At 42.7% G+C, this 15,726-nt stretch overlaps 1 protein-coding gene across 10 annotated transcripts in view; it reads right to left on the bottom strand.

The window, feature by feature from the left end:
- The window catches only part of NEDD4L (NEDD4 like E3 ubiquitin protein ligase), a 328,121-nt gene that overhangs the window by 132,074 nt on the left and 180,321 nt on the right, over positions 1 to 15,726 (bottom strand). For 9 of the 10 annotated variants that reach the window (XM_025886468.2, XM_073898119.1, XM_025886469.2 and 6 more), the window contains 3 exons: positions 9,155 to 9,236; positions 6,492 to 6,530; positions 4,012 to 4,065 (listed from right to left, as the gene is read on the bottom strand). In XM_025886468.2, coding sequence (XP_025742253.1) covers positions 4,012 to 4,065; positions 6,492 to 6,530; positions 9,155 to 9,236 — 175 coding nt within the window. Of the gene's footprint in view, positions 1 to 4,011; positions 4,066 to 6,491; positions 6,531 to 9,154; positions 9,237 to 13,731; positions 13,755 to 15,726 lie in introns of those variants that run through there. The other variant, XM_073898123.1, reaches the window with a different exon arrangement.

Consider the following 15,726-nt stretch of genomic DNA (forward strand, 5'->3'; position numbering starts at 1 on the left):
TCTGCACGGACGAGCTGCGGGTGGGCCGCGCGTCGAGCGGGCCCAGGAGCTGCGGGATGAACATGGACGTGCTGCGCTTGAGCGCGCCCACGGCCTCCTGCAGGCCACCGCCGTCCTCCGCGCCCTGTTGGGCGAAGGGGTGAGGGCCGCTCCTCCGCGGCAGCGTGTGGAATGCCATGAAAAAGTCCTCTTCCCTCTCCTGGTCTAGGATCTCGGACTCGGGGGCTGTGTTGCTGCGCCCAGCGCCAAAATGAAACCGAAGCCGATGGGCCATGGTGCCCAGGGGGGCAGGGAGGGAGAGGGCGAGCGGCGACAAGCCCGGCACTGCCAGAAGTCAAAAACCGAAGACACAAACTCCAAGAAAAAGTGTCCCATCTGCCAAAGCGTTAGCACTGCGGCACAAGGAGCGACAGATAGCAGAAATAACCCAAGTGGCAAGCGGCATTCCAGGCATGATTGGGTAAGAGCAAAAAGCTCTCTCATCCACACTGTGACAGAGGGTAGGATGGTCAGAACCACATGACCGCGGTCTCCCCCTCCAAGGCCAGCTTCTGCACTTACTGGAGTTTTCCCCCCTCTCGCGCTCTCAGTTTTTTTTTTTTTTTTTTTTTACACACAGCAAGAGCCTGAAACAGCACCTTCCCAGCTGCTGCTTTTCCATCAGACAGGAGTGGCCCCAGCAGGGAGCTCTCACAGCTGACTAAGGCAGCAAACACAGTCCAAGCCATGCTGCTATAAATCTAGCCCGCATCAAATTCACGGGACAGTTCTTTCCGAACGAGGCAGGGCAGTCGGACTCTCTAACCAATGCCGGAGAGCCGGCATTGAACACATGCGCACACACCGTATTTCCCCCACCTCCCCTAGCAAACCAAAGAACGACAAGGAAAAATGCTCTGGCTGCAAGAAAACCCTTTCACAAGCATCCGATATTATGTTTCTGTTATTTATGATATCACCACACTACCACGACGGAATGCAAACTAATAAAAGGTACTATAAATATGATTCCACACCCCACAGAATGAGTGTCCCTTTAATGCTAAATAATTAGACCATGATCTACAAGTAACAAAATAGCTAAGTACAGGGAGGCACAACTAGGGTCAGTTAGCTGTCTGCCTACTACTATATTTTTTCATTTAATAGGGGTGTGTGTGTGTGTATGTGGATCTCACTCATAATACGACTATCAGACATGGAAGTCCCAGAGAAAAGGAGCCCAGCTGGAGAAAACATTCTCTCCTATATGCCAGACAGGAGAAAAAACCATCACCACACCCACCCCCCCATCCCCACCAGAAAAGGAAGGATAATTGAGGAAGGGTGTGAATGTGGTTTTCGTAGTGAGTTAACTTAAATACCATACAGCAAGAAGGCTGCCCAGAGCTGACTGTTTTCCAGGGAGAAGTCAGCAATATTATCATAAGCACGGAATCTTACCATTTTTGTGAAGGGCCAAAAAGGACCCGAGTAATAAAGGTCCACGTTCAAAAAACTGTCATCAGATTTGTAGTCAACTTGGATATAGTCTCTGTGTTTCAAGCTTACTGTTTTCCATGATCCAGAAACACATCAGTGATTTAACACAGAAGCTTATTTAGGAGGGAGTAAAAAAATGGGAGGGGAAAATACCAAAAGCTGCAGAGAGTGACAAAAAGTTTATTTTAAAATCCACAAAGCATGACTTTGTCAACAGCTCTAGAATTGAGGGTGTGGAGGATTAACCCCATGTTTACATACGTGCAAACCTGTTTTCCAAAGGCATGTGTTTTAAATGCCAAAACTGATCTCTATGAGAGAAATGGAAGCTAGTTCGTTGAAATGCTCAAACTGCCAAGTACCACCATAGTCCTGTATTGTCTTAGCTGGATGAAGAGCCAACAAAGCAACAAACACCACCACCAGTTTTCAGTGAATGGTTAAAAAACAACAACAACAACAAAACTCCATAAACAGCCTGGGGCAAAGCTAGGTATTAGTATCATAAAACACAATGTTTCAGATAGTGTGTATTCACACATGATTTCTTAGAGCTCTGCATTCAAAGCCCTTTTGGGTTTGGAAGACTAGTTTGGGATCCATGGAGAGGTCATCTCAACAGCAGTCATTTTTTAGTAATCGAAATGGAAACAAAAAAAAAATTTTTTTTTACAGCAAATTTCTCTTAGTAAAAAGAAAATAATGAATTACAACACGTCTGACAAGAGGCATTTTCCCCTTAAATCTGACCCTCTCCACCTTGGAAACGTGTTGTCATACTCAATAAATGAGAGAATAAGGATTAGTCTGTATCAGTCTTCAGGGATTGACTTCTACTCAACAGTGCCTGATTCAGTATTTGCTGGGTAAGAGATGGAGTGCTAAGAACTGCACCATCATCAGAATCTCTCATTCAATTTAACAAGAAAATAACTTCATACACACAGAAGTGATTTAGTTATTTGGTACTACTCATTATCACCTAAGGTATAAAACGCTGAGTTCAACGTGAAGCCACCAAGACCCCGTATATTTTAACAGAAAAGGTGTCAGTACAGTAGGCCATAATCTGTTGGCTTTCCAATTTGGAGAATAATACCAAGCCCAGGAGATTAAACTACACTCCTGAGTTCCATAATAAGCATAAAAGGCCTGGCTATTCACCACCACTGGCCTGAGGACTTAGGAGAAGAGCAGGTTCCACCGGGTGCTGTGTTTAAATTATGTAAAGGCTCCAGACCTCTCTTGTTTCATGTGCAAGGACACAGACTTAAATGAGATGTATTATAAGACTCCTCCAAAACTATTATATTAAGTTTAAGCTACTCAAAAGACTTGGGAGTTTCAGCTGAAATCAGCAGCAAGAAGGGTTTATAAGAACACTCCTTTTTGTTTCCAGATTTTATTTAAATTCTAGTAAGTTAACAGACTGGGTAATATTAGTTTCAGGTGTAGAATTTAGTGATTCATCACTTACGTATAAGGCCCAGTGCTCATTACATCAAGTGCCCTCCTTAATGCTCACCCACCACCTAGACCCTCTCCCGCCCACCTCCCCTACAGCAACCCCTCAGTTTGTTCTCTATCATTAAGAGTCATTTCATGGTTTGCCTCTCTTTTTTTTTTCTTTCTTAATAAGAACACTCCTTTTAACCAAGAAATATACACAAGTTTCATGAAAAGTAAATCTGGATACAACTAACAGAAAACTTGAGAGTTTTAATACCACTTCTGAGAGTTCCTTGAAGGCTTACACAGAACATAATAATATTCACATTCATAGCTGGAACACTTGGTTTGTGGGTACCTGATGAATACACTCTGGTTAGCTGATTCTGCCAAACTGCTTTAAAGCCAGACGTGATGCTGAAATTCCATTTTTTAAAATGAAATCTTAGTTATATGTATTATATAGACAGACAGATATATAACATGTCCAAATCTTATCTATCAATGTATATATAAAATGTTTCTATATGAGTTTTATGCCTCAGGCATATCTTTGGTTCTTTAAAGGTACTTTCCACAAACTTCCCTTGAGAAAGTACCATTTTTAAAATACAGCTTAATTTTGCCTGCTAAATATAGATTCACTTTTTGCTATATACTGTTAATTAGTTTTTTGTTTTCCCAAAGAGAATCACCACAGATTCACGACTGAATGGGTGAAAGGACTATAGTCTGGCTTATAGTAAGGTTTGTTTACATGAGTAATGGCTTCTTTAAAGGTTTGCCTACCACTGCGTACTCCCAACATAAGAGCAGAGGCATATGGCTTGATGTATCACTAGTGTGATTTTCACTAATATCGACTATGATGAAAACATACACACATACAAATAAAATTTCTGTCCTATCCATACAAATGTTTGTTAGAATCATAAAACAGTAATAGGCAAAGAGAGTCTTGGGGGGGGGGCATATGTACCGGCAGACGTACAACACAGATAACAGAGTTCTGAAAGATGCTGCTTTAAAATTCAGTTTTTAAAAAATGAAGCAAAAAATCAAGAACTGGGACCCACTTACCAATCTGTTTTCATCAAATACTTCAAACAGGAGTCTGTGATTAGACGGGTTTACCTATAAAGGGCACAAAAACAGTATTTTCAAAAATGGGCAAAAATAACTCGGATAAAATAAGAGACATCGAATGAAATGCTTTATAATGCACCCAGATCATCTGTGTCATCTAAATAATTAACCTGCTACTCTTCTAGAAATCCTGTGTCTATTAAATCACATTTTCTATTATTGATTTCTAGATTATTCTATGCCTAATATTTAGGCATAGAAGAATAAGATGCTCTTGGCTGCAAAGAAAATTTTAAATAGTTTTAGAGAGTTTCTAAATCTCCCCTACAAAAGGTATGGAGACCAAGGTGACATCTTCACATAGGTCTGTGCCTGAGGAAATCTCTTAGGTCTGTAATTATAATGAGAATAGCAGTGACAAAAATGAAGAGCACAGTAAAAGGAGCTATTGACTATTGTATGCTTATTTTGGGGGCACTATCTCCTTATTAAATATCAAAAACACATGACCTCATCTAATCCTGACAGCAACCTATGGTGTATAACTGTCCTCCTAATTTTGCAAATGGGGAGCTGAGACTCTGAGGGTGAAGTGACCTGCCCAGGAGCCCGTAAGTATTATGTGGGGCAACTGGGAGGCCCCAACCAGGTCCGACCTGCTTGTCTGCAGAGCCCACACTTTGAAATTAGAAAGAACAAAGAAATCAAAGATGTCCCCATTTCCAGCAACTGTGGGGTCAGAGCTCCTGGGGCTTTCAGTGTCTTTTTGCTTCTTTCTATTTACCAAAACCTCACCAAAATGGCAGGAATCATCATTCAGGCTCAATTATCATTTATTAAGTACCAACCACAGGGGATACCTGGTAGATAAGCTTTCTGATTTACATCATTGCATTGAAACAACCCTATCAAGTGAGAACTTCTCGCTCCTTCGTGAGAGAGAAGGAATCCACAGCGAGTGTCTGTCTTCAGGTGGAGTTCTAAGGTCACAAAGGTGGTAAGTGGTAGAGCCAGAGATGAGATTCAGGTCTATTGCTTCACCATGAAAAGTGAAACAAAATGAAGTTTGACCGTAGAGCATGGAGCGAGTCATGGGCTTCTGGCCCCCTGGCCTGCCCTCTGCTTAGTGACAGAGCAAGCAGATGGACGGGGATCTAGCTAGGATCTGTCTGGAAGCTCTGTGAAGGTTGTGCTGACCAATGCATCCACACAGGCCCTGGTAGGAGCAGCACACAGTAGGCACTCAATCGAGATTTGTGGAATGAATAAAACAAAGGTCCCCCCCCTTTTTTTTTAAAGTAAAAAAAAAAAAAGTTTACAAACTGCTATAGCCAAGTTGACAAAATCTTGGATCACTAAAATTTACATAAACGTGGCCCAGGTGTTAAAGTGAGAGGAGTCTAGGTCATTTGGAGTTTTACAAGTGGAAAGCTGTATTTGAGACTTAACTAAGGGCCAATAACATCTATCTGCCCCCATTAGCTTTTCAGTCCTTCATGGAGTAATTTAAAATGCATCTGGTAGAGGCTATACATGGGATCCACCAAGTATTAAAATATCATGCCATATTTCAGCTCTGAACATAACAGAAAAACAGATATTGTAGATAATGACCGAAGTTAGGAGCACATAAAATACTACTGTGATTGAAAGGAAGAAATCAGGACCGACGGTAATGGGTCTAATGGTAGTATTGTTCATTGGGAATCTACACTAATCTGAAGATCTCATCTGGAGCATTTCTGGAGGTAAAGAAGTTTTTAATACCACAGCTAAGGAGGCAAAGTATATTCATTTTGAAGAGGGGAAAATGAAAACTTTCTCTCCAACAGATGAGCAGTTTAGTATTTCCCAAATTTTCGTACAAAAAAATACAGCAACCACCACAAAAACTCCTTCAATAGGAATCTCCATTAATTCACACAATTGTCATTTCTACATATAGCTCTTCTAGGTGTTAAACATCCAAGGTTGAGGAAATTTTACCCAATTCAGTGATATTTAAAGTCCAAAAATAGTTTTGTATTACACTTGTACACGCACATGTGTTTGAATTACAAAACTCTCCCTTCCTAACTAGAACATTACTGGTAAGTTTTAGGCTTCTTTTTAATCATGTTGCCTCTGTTGCTTTATTTTACCTCTAAAATCATTCATAACCCGTGTCTCATAGAAATAATTAAGCTATTGTTTTAATTATATTTTACCTTATTTTTAAAGAAAAATTTGAGTAGAAAAGCTAAAATATGGTACTTGGGTAACTCTTTTTACTTCTCTAAAACACCCCCAAAATGAAACAAGTCCAGATTTTGCTACTACTAGGCAGTCTTTGAAAACTTATGCCACATGAGGTGGCTACCCGGCCATTTCTCAAAAGAATTTCACATAAAAATTTAACAGCTTTTACTCAGTATGAATCTATTGTGATATTAACCTAGTTATAACGGTTATTATCAAAAAAATGAAAAACTTACTCTAAAATAAAATTCTTCATTCCACTTTGGGTTCAGCGTCTGGAAGAGAAATTATCTTGTAATATCTTTTACAGTCTTTGAAACATAACAGTTACTAGTACAATGCAGTCCATGTATTTGCTTGAACATTTTTTTTGTGATTAATAGCTAAGAGATATTCAAAATGGCAATAAAAAGCATTTAGTCAATTATTTGAAACTATTCTATAAACCAGACAGGAAGGGATGTATTTATGAAACAGGTAATTCATAGATAAGAAACCATAAACTGCATGCTATCAACCAGAAGGAATGATGTCAGGGACCTACAAAGAGCCATCATCATGAAAAATATGAAGATATTCTTCAAGAAATTCACATTCATATGATGATTTCATCAAGAAGAAAATGAATTCATTTCTCTCGACCTGCCACAAATCTATTTCAGAGAGTAAGGAAGCAGGTGGGGAAAGGAGAAAGTATTCACTATTTATATAAATACTGAAATCTGAAGAGTATTTTATAAAGAACAATAATGACGATCAGATTATAGTTCATGAAAAAAAAACCCCGCCAGTTATAAATCCGAAGTGGATTTTTCCCCCAAATAACTGGTGTTTAAAATCTTGACCTCCCTATCCATTCCTGTCCATCCATCCACCCATCTTCATGCCAATCTAAATATCTATCTCACAAGGACATGGAACAGATACTTTTGTCCTCAGTACGGACAAAAGATGGGCTGCCAAGCATCCTCTGAAACTAAGATGAAATAGATACTGTGCAAGAATACATATATACATGTTAATGCATTTGGACATGCATAATACTCTTAAATAAATACATCCCTCAAAAATCCTACGTACCTACGTACAAACTGAAAAATCACCACCTCGCCAAAGGCTACAGGTATTTTTTAGGCTGAACCGTATTTGCCTTTCTCAATGGAATTCCTTTAACATACTAGTCCACAAAGAAGCAAAGATAGAACACAAATGCACCCAAAGAAACAACACACACAGAATTCACATAACACTGAACTGGCATTTCTAAAAAATCAGCACTTTGCCGGCCCACAACTCAAGAGGGACTCCAATCCGAAAAGGATGGGGCTTCATACTTTTGCCTGTGAATGGAGCCGGGGATACAATGAGTGAGGAGAAGCGGGGAGACAGAGTCGGGGGGGGGGGGGGGGGGGGGGGGGGGGGGGGGCGGGGGAGCGGGGGGGGGGGGGGGGGGGGGGGGGGGGGGGGGGGGGGAGGAGAAGGGAGAGGTACCAGGCGGGCAGCAAGAGGGGCAAGGCAGGACCTGGCCTGCCGGGGGCGGACGCAGTCCGGGACGCGGGCTGCCCAGAAAGGCACGGGGCAAGAGGCAAATGACAGGTGAGGACCGACGTGAGCCCGCAGCGCGCACGAAGGAACAGGCGGCCGGCCACGAGGCAGGAGGACGACAGCAGTTCGGAAAGCAAACCGGGCGAGCGCGGACAGCACCGAAATACTAACCGGGAGGCTGCGAGCGAGGCAGAGCAGGCGCGCTGGGCGGGAGAGGAGGGAGGCGGCGGCCCGCCCCGGGCAGGAAAAGCCTTGTCGGTAGCCCCCGTCTCAGCTGGGGGGGGGGGGGGGGGGGGGATGCTGTGGTTCTCGGCTCCCTCCGCGTCCGGGTGCCCAGGTCTCCCCCCGGTTCGCCTGCGCTGCAGGGCGCCGGCCCTCCCAGGCGGGGCCCCCAGCTCGCTGCCGGCTGAAGCAGGGACAGCGCCTGCCACCCGGAACAATGGCCTCTGTGCCTTGCGGAGTCCTCCCCACTAATCAAAACACAGGCTCTTGTTTGCAAAACAGATCTTTAATGCCACTCACAAAGCCAGGTGGAGGACGAGCTACATTGGCTGTTCCTAACATAGAGTGACCCGGTCAAAGGAGCTCAGGTGTCTGCACAATGGCAGTGAGAGTTAGCAATTTTTAAAGCCATCCTGTTCGCCAGGAAATGCTTATCACACAAAGTATTGGACTATCTGTCCCCTAAAGGTGTCAGGAAAATAGTAATTAATAAATAATACTGAAGCACAGATAAAAACAGTATACTTTGGATAAAAAACCTACATCTTCAATAAATGCCCCAAATATGGAGTAAATACTTAGATTTGCATACACACATACAGGAAAACATGGTGATAGATGAATTAAAATATAATTATGGAAACATCTTTAATGAAATCATGTAATGATTTAGAAAACAGATACACACAAATGTATAATTTCATTAATATTTTCATTTGTTCTCATGTAACTAAGCAAAATATTTCGCTTCCTTTGGTAATATTTGTTTCAAGTTAAACCATACCTTTTGTGTCTACGAATTGCACAAACCACTCCATTCCATTAAATGTATTTTAAATGTATTCATGAAAAACAACAAGCCAACAAGAATGAATCCTTGTCTTACTGTATTCTTTGCAGGGAAAAAGAACTGCTAATTTTAAGAACACTTATTTTAAGAATATTGCTTTTACAATCATTTAACTGAAAGCCAGAATGGATATCCTGTTCAATTTATGGATTTAATACTGGGAGATGTTTAAAATTAAAATACTGCCAAACTTAAAATACAAACTTCTACGGCGCCAAAGTACTTAATTTAATTGGATTAAATTATGACTTACATGAAGTTTAATTAAGGATGGACACCTACCTTTTTAATTGTTTTTGTCTGTACCAAAGCGAGTTCTCTATTCTCATCCGCTACGTACAATGAAAGTTTCACATACGGATCACTGTAAGAAAATATTTCAGATTTAATGAGATTATACTTTTCATTTAAAAAATACAAAAAGAAAGACAAAAACCTAAATGAAAATGCAAATATATCAGTTAATGCCCCAGTTTATGTAAATTCCACAAACTAAGCAGTAACATTTTCAACATGCCTACTAAGGAAATACACAAGAAAAGTTTCTATCAACCAGAGTCAATGATACTTACCTAAAAGCAAAAATCTCTCTCAAATAAATCTTTTTAAAAGGGGGGGGGGCACCTGGGTGGCTGAGTCAGTTGAGCATCCAACTCTTCATTTCGGCTGAGGTCACGATCTTGGGGTCTTGGACCAAGCTCCATCAGGCTCCCTTCTTGGTGGGGAGTCCACTTGTCTCCCTCTCCCTCTGCCCCTCCCCCTGCTCACCCGTACTCTCTCAAATAAATCTCTAAAAAAGAATAAAAGCAAAAGTATCATGAAACATATACTAACTTTATTTTTTAGTGGGGAGGGACAGAGGGAGAGGGAGAGGGAGAATCTCAAGCAGATTACATGCCCAGCACAGAGCCCAACAGGGGGCTTTCTCATAACCTGAGATCATGACCTGAGCCGAAATCAAGAGTCAGACACTCAACTGAGCTACCCAGATGCCCCTACACTAACTTTAAAGATAACTAATTCAAAAGAACTAATCTACCATATTTCTTTTCCAAAACACAGATTCTGAAAAGATTAGGCATACAAAATGTTTATCAGACTAGCAAAATCTAGCCAAAAAATTTAGTTTGCATCTTATTTATATTGATTTCCACTATATAAAAATGACTGTTCCTTTAATGAAGGTAAAACAGGCATTGTTCATCTAAACCAACACTTACCATTTTACAGATTAAAACAAAAAATCAAAACCCAAAGAACTAAAGTGCATGAAATCAAGAGAGATTTGCACAATGTTACTGATTTCAGTAAAGGCTAGATTAACTGAACACTTTTAGCAAGAAGTATATTAAAAGGACTACTCACTGTAGACTTTCTAAGAATCTAAGTCCACTCACATATTCTAGTCTTACTTAAGCCTGGGATACCTCAAGTCTAGTCAAACTATCACTCTTTAAGGGTTTAAAATCCAGGTTCTTCTGTTTCACACTGGAAATCCTGAAAATCATAGATAGGGCTCTCAGGTATTCAACTCCTAAATTTTCACTCATCTAAATTACCTATAACTGATGATTTATTTCTACCCAATTTGAAAATTATCCTTTAGTGGATATGCCATGACTATTAACCCTTATTCTGCAACTTTAGGGTATTTCCAAAGATTACAAAGAGCATCATAAATGCTTTAGTTTTTTTTTTTAGATTTTATTTATTTATTTGAGAGAGAGAGAGAGAGAGAGAGAGAGAGAGAGAGAGAGAGAAACAGCATGAGAGGGGAGAAGGTCAGAGGGAGAAGCAGGCTCCCCGCTGAGCCGGGAGCCTGATGTGGGACTCAATCCCAGGACTCTGGGATCATGACCTGAGCCGAAGGCAGTCGCTTAACCAACTGAGCCACCCAGGCACCCATAGATTGATTTTTATTTAATACCTTAATAAATATGCCATGAATCCTTTGAAGAAAGGGGAAGGTGTGATAAAAGTAAAAGTCTGGTAGTAACAGGACTCAATATCCAAAACAAATTGTCAGTGAAAAATATTGTATATATAGTATTTATTACCCATAAAATGCATCTTAATGGAAGCTACAACACATCTTCCACACACACAAAAAAAAGAAAGAAAAACCAGCAACAGAATTTGCTTGGTTATACTCTATTATCAGTAAATGTTTTTAACATTCTGGTTTAAAGAAGGTAGTCAATTCTTTGCCTCTTATCCATAAACTATCGATATTATTTGATTAAAGAACATCAAACCCAATGTACCTACTTCTCCTTATTTGGACACTCTCAGACTCATAATAAAGATGAATCTAATCTAGGCTTAAAGACCCCAAGAACACCTTCCTAATTAGAACCACGGTCTGGGTGATAAATCAGAAGTCAATTTCTAAGGTTAGAAGCTCTCAGACTTCAGCGTATCAAAACTACTCGGGGAAGGGGGTAGTTGAGACACAGATTGTTGGGCCCCAAACCCAAAGACCCCCCCACCAAAGATCCAGTAAATCTGGGGTGGGACCCTAGAATTTGTATTTCTAATAAAGTCCTGGTGATGCTGATGTTCTTGATCCAGGGACCACACATTCAGAACCACTGTTCCAGGTAGTATTTGAAAAGAGTATTTTTTAGCTATAGAAACTAATTTTCTATTTCTAGCCACCAAGCTATTGCTAAAAAAAGCTCAAGGTCTGGTATCTGTTATCTCAAAAACAGGCTCTGAGCATGCCACAGAGATGTGTGTGTGTGTGTGTGTGTGTGTGTGTGCGTGTGTGCGCACACACAGTTCTGTATTCTGGAGAACACCATAAACTCCGCCAACTCGTTTTCATGGCCCTTGGCTATCATGGCTACTGCCTATGACATAACTGCAATAAAGACTAAAGCGTTTGCTTTAATAGAATACACACATCCTTCTACTAACTGTTTATTTGCTTCGCTTTGAATCCCCCGAATAGTTCACAGTGAGTGACACATGCAGTTGGGAGTTGAGAGTGGGGTCTCTGAGTGGGACAAGGTCTCCCAGCTGTGATATGAAGGCATGTCTGAGCATGTCATGAGTGCTCATCCAGGTCGAGGTAGGTACTAGGGTGTCGGCATGAAAGATCAACCAGGAAACTCCCTGGAAGAGAGTGCAGCATGGAGAGAGATCCAAAAGTGTGTGAACTGATAAAAGGAAGGTAAGATGTCAGTACAAGAGGAGGGAGCGTAGGACACAGGATGAGCTGGCTGGTGACAAGACAGTAAGTTCAAGGGTGGTAGGCGGTGGGGAGGGAGGGGCAGGACAGTCACCCAGACTGGTCCCAGGTTCTTCCTCCCTTTCTGATGGAACAGCAGTACCATTCACATCAACAAGTAATTACTGAGCACCAACCATATTCCAAGGACTCTGCTAGGAGCAAATACAAGAGCCACTGAGCTGGGGAAAGGAGTGAGCAACAACAAAAAATGATTAAAACAACAAAGGCCATTAATGGGCATTTATGAATCGCCCCCACTTCACTCAGCGGACGGAGTGAGGAGGATGGCACTTTCCCATTTCGGCAGGGTGAATGCTAGAGCGTGACGCTGAGATACGGGACAGGGTGCTGAGCATCAGAAAATGAGGAGGAAAACGCCAGAGCAGCCGGAACAATAATCAATACTAATAATCAATACTAATAATCAATACTACCCCAACTGTGGGCACAACTGGCACAAGCACCACCAAGCACCGCAAGCCCAGCACCCAACCGCCATTAAGCACCCAGTCTGTGCCAGCACACGGGAGATACGCAGTATCTCCCTGGATCCCCAGTGCAAGCTTACAAAGTCGGGACATTTTTTTCAGATGAGAAAGTGAGAGAACTCAAGCCACTTGCCCAAGGTGAAACAGTAAGCAGGGGAGCTGGGAGGGGATGCAGGCTGCTTGCTCCAGAATCCAGCTCTCCCCAGAGAGCGCACTGCAGTCTTGCTGCTGCATGCTACCGGCTGACCACCAACAGAGCTGGCTGGAAGGAACGTCTAGGGGCAGGAGTTCCTAACATTCTGCCAAGCTGGAAAACATTTTGTACCGAGACTGCTATTATGACCTAATTTTTATCTTTGCTGCTGTAGTGTCTGGAGGATGATCAAGACGCCTGGGCTGAGTGTCTACCTTTAGGGAAGGCCACGCCTCGAGATCTTATCTTCTCAACACCCCCAAATAACTAGCTGTATACCTCGGACAAGTCACTTTAACACACTGAACCTGAATTTTTGTTATATCTCCAAAATAAAGGGATGAGATTCAATCGGTGGTTTTCAAACTGCATACTCTACAGAGCCTTACTTCTGCATTAACTATCTTGGGGAAACTGCAAGCTACCATTTACCCCTTCGGCTGTTTTATATATTGGGCTTCCATGTTAGAATTTGGGGGGAGGGGGGCAGGGTTCCGTAATATAAAAAAAAAGTTTAAGGGGCACCTGGATGGCTCAGTTGGTTAAGCGTCTGAGTCTTGGTTTTCGGCTCAGGTCATGATCTCAGGGTTGTGGGATTGAGCCCTGAGTCGGGCTCTGCACTCAGTAGCAAGTCTGCTTGAGATTTTCTCTCCTCCTGCCCCTTACCTCCCTACCAGTTCGCATGCTGTCTAAAATAAATTTAAAAATCCTTAAAAATAAATACAAGTTTTAAAGCTATTGAACTACATGATCCCTTTCAGTTAGCATATTCTGAATCTCAGAACAATTCAAACTCACTTCTCATCACTCATTTTAACTACAGCCTGATCCATCCTAAGTAAACACAGCTTGACTACCTAAAGATACAGGAGGAATAGGGAATAAAGCCCTAATCTCTATTAACAGGTTTTCTCTGTCAGATGATAAAGGGTAAAAAGCTCACAGTTTTGGGTATGTGAAATCACTCTTGATCACCACCGGGCTGAAATTTTCCAGTACATGTTACCAGCTTCTAACGAACCTACCTGCTGGGAAAAACATAGGGGCATATGTACACGTATACTTGTGCATGTGAGTCTAGGGCAAGGAAACTAAGGCTCTCCGGGTTACACCACCACCCAAGCATTTAGAAGCTGGTGGTGAGGTTTCCTGTCCCGGGATGGCCTTCATTTCTGAATACAATGTTCTGCAGGAGTGGAGAAAGGGAAAGAATTCAGTTTCCAGAGGCTTTTTCACCCCTAACTCCAATAAAGACAACAGTTGTGGCGGAACCTTCTGCCCTCTGAAGTTCTACCTCTCAGACCTTCAACACATCCTGTACCTTTGCTACAGAAGGCCAACTCAGTCCTGAGGTTAATGCTTAGTTAAGACATACCTCCCTACTCCTGGACCACTGGGAAGCTTAGGAAAGACACAGAAGCAGCTCCTCAGAAGGTTCCATTACGGGGAGTAAATACAGGGTGTGGGAACAGGTGTAGAGAGTTCTGGTTTTCATGTTACTCCTTATAAGTGGTTGGAAGATTTGGTTGTTGTTGCAAACCATGAATACATAATACTTATAAAACAGAATAGGTGGGGCACGGAGGGAAATAGGCCAGAAGACCATCCCTCCCCCTCCTCTCATGGTGCTCCTCCATCTGATGCCACTGACCATTTCCACTGGTGTCTCCAATCTCCATTTCACCAACTCTCTGACCTTCAGACGGTCATTTAACTGCTCTTACCTTCAGATTGTTCATGAATGAAATGGGAACAGTTTTTAACTCAGAGGGTTACTGTGAGGATCAGATAAAATTGTGTTAAGAGCACCTGGGGGGCTTAGTCGGTTAAGCGTCTGCCCTTGGCTCAGGTCATGATCTCAGGGTCCTGGGATCGAGCCCCGCGTTGGACTCCCTGCTCAGCGGGGAGTCTGCTTCTCCCTCTCCCTCTGCCTGCCACTCTGCCTACTTGTGCTCTCTGTCAAATAAATAAATAAAATCTTTAAAAAAAATAAAATCGTGTATTAATATCAGTACCCACTCAGCACCAGACACACAGTACAGGTGCCTTACAAATGATAGCCACTGTAATCGTGATTCTGTTCTTCCCTCTTATAAGACTTTTGAGGTTCTCTGTTGCTCCTTCTGCCCCCCACTTCTGCTGTGATTGCTGATCTGATGTGCCCCTGATTACCTCCTAGTGAAACTGGGGACCAGCCAACCACAGCACACTGAGCTCCATGCTTCCTCCTTATTCACACTGCATGGCAGCCCCCTGGGGATCTGGGTGGAGAACCGGGTGGAGAACTGCTCACCGTATTTACAGCAGAGCTCAGAATTCACTCCTGGCCACTAGTTCCGGTCCTAATGGCTGGTGTGTAGGACAACTCAGGGCCAGCATGAACATTACTCTCTAAGCAGCTCAATTCTCTGTGGATTAGTCTATTTCACAGCAGAACCTTCTGCCGTTTCTGCACAGTAAAGCGCTTTAGGCACCACTTTCTTTTCAGCCTTAGAAGGAGACAATAAATTGATAGTAGGATTTAAGCATCCCATTCACTGTTGCCTACTCTATTCCAAGCAAGGAGATAATAAGACACTGTCCCTACCCCCATCTGAATGGGTCACAGAGAAGCAAAGTAATAATTCAGACAGGGTGTGCCGAGTACTCGGGAATACAGCACTCCACAGCAGTGGTCCCCCACCCCAGGCCTGCCAGATCAGAATCTCCAGGGCTGGGACCTGGGATTCGGCATCTGTCAAATGTCCCACATGATTTCCATGCACTGGTCAACCTTGGCACCCCTCCGAGAGAGGAATCTGTGAGGCCAAGAAGGGAGCACCAAGAGCAATGTGAGATTTCTCCAAAGGGGAGAACATAAGCAAAGGTCCAGTGGCAGGCTGGAGCCAGGGTGTGTGGCACAGCTGCAGTCAGCGGGGGGGGGGGGGGGGGGGGGGGG

This window comes from Callorhinus ursinus, unplaced genomic scaffold (assembly GCF_003265705.2).
Source record: "Callorhinus ursinus isolate GAN/ISIS: 27379988/994484 unplaced genomic scaffold, GSC_fseal_2.0 scaffold11, whole genome shotgun sequence".
Lineage (NCBI taxonomy): Eukaryota > Metazoa > Chordata > Mammalia > Carnivora > Otariidae > Callorhinus > Callorhinus ursinus.